The following is a 1,928-nucleotide window of genomic DNA, read 5'->3' as shown; positions in this document are numbered from 1 at the left end:
AGTGAGTTGGACAGGACAGAACTCGGAAATCAGTGAACTCGGCGAGTTAGTAGGCTGACTCGGCGAGTAGGGTCAACATGGAAGGTTAACTTTGGTAAGGACTTTGACTTTGATCAGAGTTGATTTAGTTGACTTTTAGAGGTCTGTCAGGCTAAGTGTCGCTTTGTTATTGGTAGCTCGGAGAGTTAGAGGAGCAGCGTTTCAGAAGGTGGTTGGTTAGCAGTTCGAGGGTTACCAGCAAAATTCAGCAGTTCAGGTGAGTTTTCTTCCAGTAGGGACGGGTCTAAGGTCACAATGCCGGCCCGTTCAGTTAGCAGTAGTTTCCGGACTTCGGTCCGATGCAGTAGTTAGTATGTTTGATGTCTTCGTGGCTCAGACAGGATTTATGTGTTATGTGTTATGTGTTATGTGATCCGGGCTACGGCCCGATGCAGTATGCACTATATGTGTTCATGCTAGTTGATATGTTATGCCATGCTATGTTCAGTCAGTTTCCGGACTTCGGTCCGATGCAGGGGCAAGGCCCCAGTTAGTCCGGACTTCGGTCCGATGCAGGGGACAAGGTCCTAGTCAGTTTCCGGACTTCGGTCCGATGCAGGGGCAAGGCCCCAGTTAGTCCAGACTTTGGTCCGATGCAGGGGACAAGGTCCCATTCAGTTTCCGGACTTCGTTCCGATGCAGGGGGCAAGGCCCCAGTTAGTCCGGACCTCGGTCCGATGCAGTGGGCAAGGCCCAGTATGTGCTTTATATGTTATTGTATGGTATGTGGTAGTTTGGGGGAGCTCACTAAGCTTCGTGCTTACAGTTTCAGTTTTTGGTTTCAGGTACTCAGTTTTCAAAAGAGGAGCTCGGAAAGATTGCAGTGCACACACCATAGTCAGCTAGCCTGGGATGTTTTACTCTGATAATAAGTTTGTATTTCGAATTAATGCTACGAAATTATGTTATGATTTATGATACGATTTTTATGAATATGGTTTTAGTAATGTTTTAAAAAGAAAATTTTAGTCGGGATATTTGGGACGTTACACATGCACTTCAAAGTAGCGAACAAAATTTATTACGTCTGGGGCTAAGATATTCCAGTATTTTTTGATGAATTTGAATGTTAGTCCATCGGGACCTGGTGCTTTCTCACAACCACAAGACCAAACAGTCGCCCTAATCTCATCCGACTCAAAAGGGGCTTCAATACGAATCGCGTCCATCATTGGGATAGATTGGAATAGAGGATTGATTAGTTTAGGTCTTGATGGCCGTTCTTCATGGAATTTAGCTTGATAAAAGCGAAATACTTCTTCTTTGATTTCTTTAACGTCGGTCGACCAACTACCATTTATAGTTAGGCCATTCAGCCTGTTCCTCCTATTTTTCCCATTAACGAAGCCATGGAAAAATTTTGTGTTTTCATCTCCGTCTGCAATCCACTTGATTCTTAAACGTTGCTTGAGATCTAACACTGCCATCTTCTCAAATTCGAGAATTTTTTGCAGCCCATTGGATCTTATAGTTAACTCAGCATCTGTTAAAGGTCTAGATTCCGCCACCTTTTCTAGCTTGGTGATGTCTTTTTTGAGATTGATCAGTTCCTGTTTTTCTTTTATACATTCTTCTTTCCTCTATTTTTTGATCCCATTCTTTAAATGAATGAGCTTGGCAACTAAGAATGAGTCTGGACTACCGTATCCTATGAATGAGCTCCATGTTGATGCGACAACCTGGTCCAGTCCATCTTTAAGCAGCCATGAGTTGTAAAATTTGAACGGAGGAGGCCCGAAGTTAACAGAGGAAGAGATGAGTGTAATAGGATAGTGATCAGAGAGTTCTATGGAATATGCAGTTACAGTTGCAGTGGGGAAGTCAGATAGAAAGGAGGAGCATACAAGAAATCTGTCCAGTTTACTAAGTTTGGCACGGACCCGAGTCAT

General features: G+C 43.7%; 1 protein-coding gene across 1 annotated transcript; it reads right to left on the bottom strand.

Moving 5' to 3' along the window:
* Positions 1 to 1,025: 1,025 nt before the first annotated feature.
* On the bottom strand, positions 1,026 to 1,928 carry LOC145045037 (uncharacterized). The gene is made up of 2 exons (XM_078993387.1): positions 1,719 to 1,928; positions 1,026 to 1,619 (listed from the first exon to the last, which is right to left on the bottom strand). Exons 1-2 carry the CDS (start codon positions 1,926 to 1,928, stop codon positions 1,026 to 1,028), a joined length of 804 nt encoding a protein of 267 aa, XP_078849513.1.

This window comes from Lactuca saligna, chromosome 5 (assembly GCF_052625555.1).
Source record: "Lactuca saligna cultivar CGN05327 chromosome 5, ASM5262555v1, whole genome shotgun sequence".
NCBI lineage: Eukaryota > Viridiplantae > Streptophyta > Magnoliopsida > Asterales > Asteraceae > Lactuca > Lactuca saligna.
Note: the sequence above shows the minus strand (reverse complement) of the source record. Positions and strands in the feature narration are given on the sequence as shown.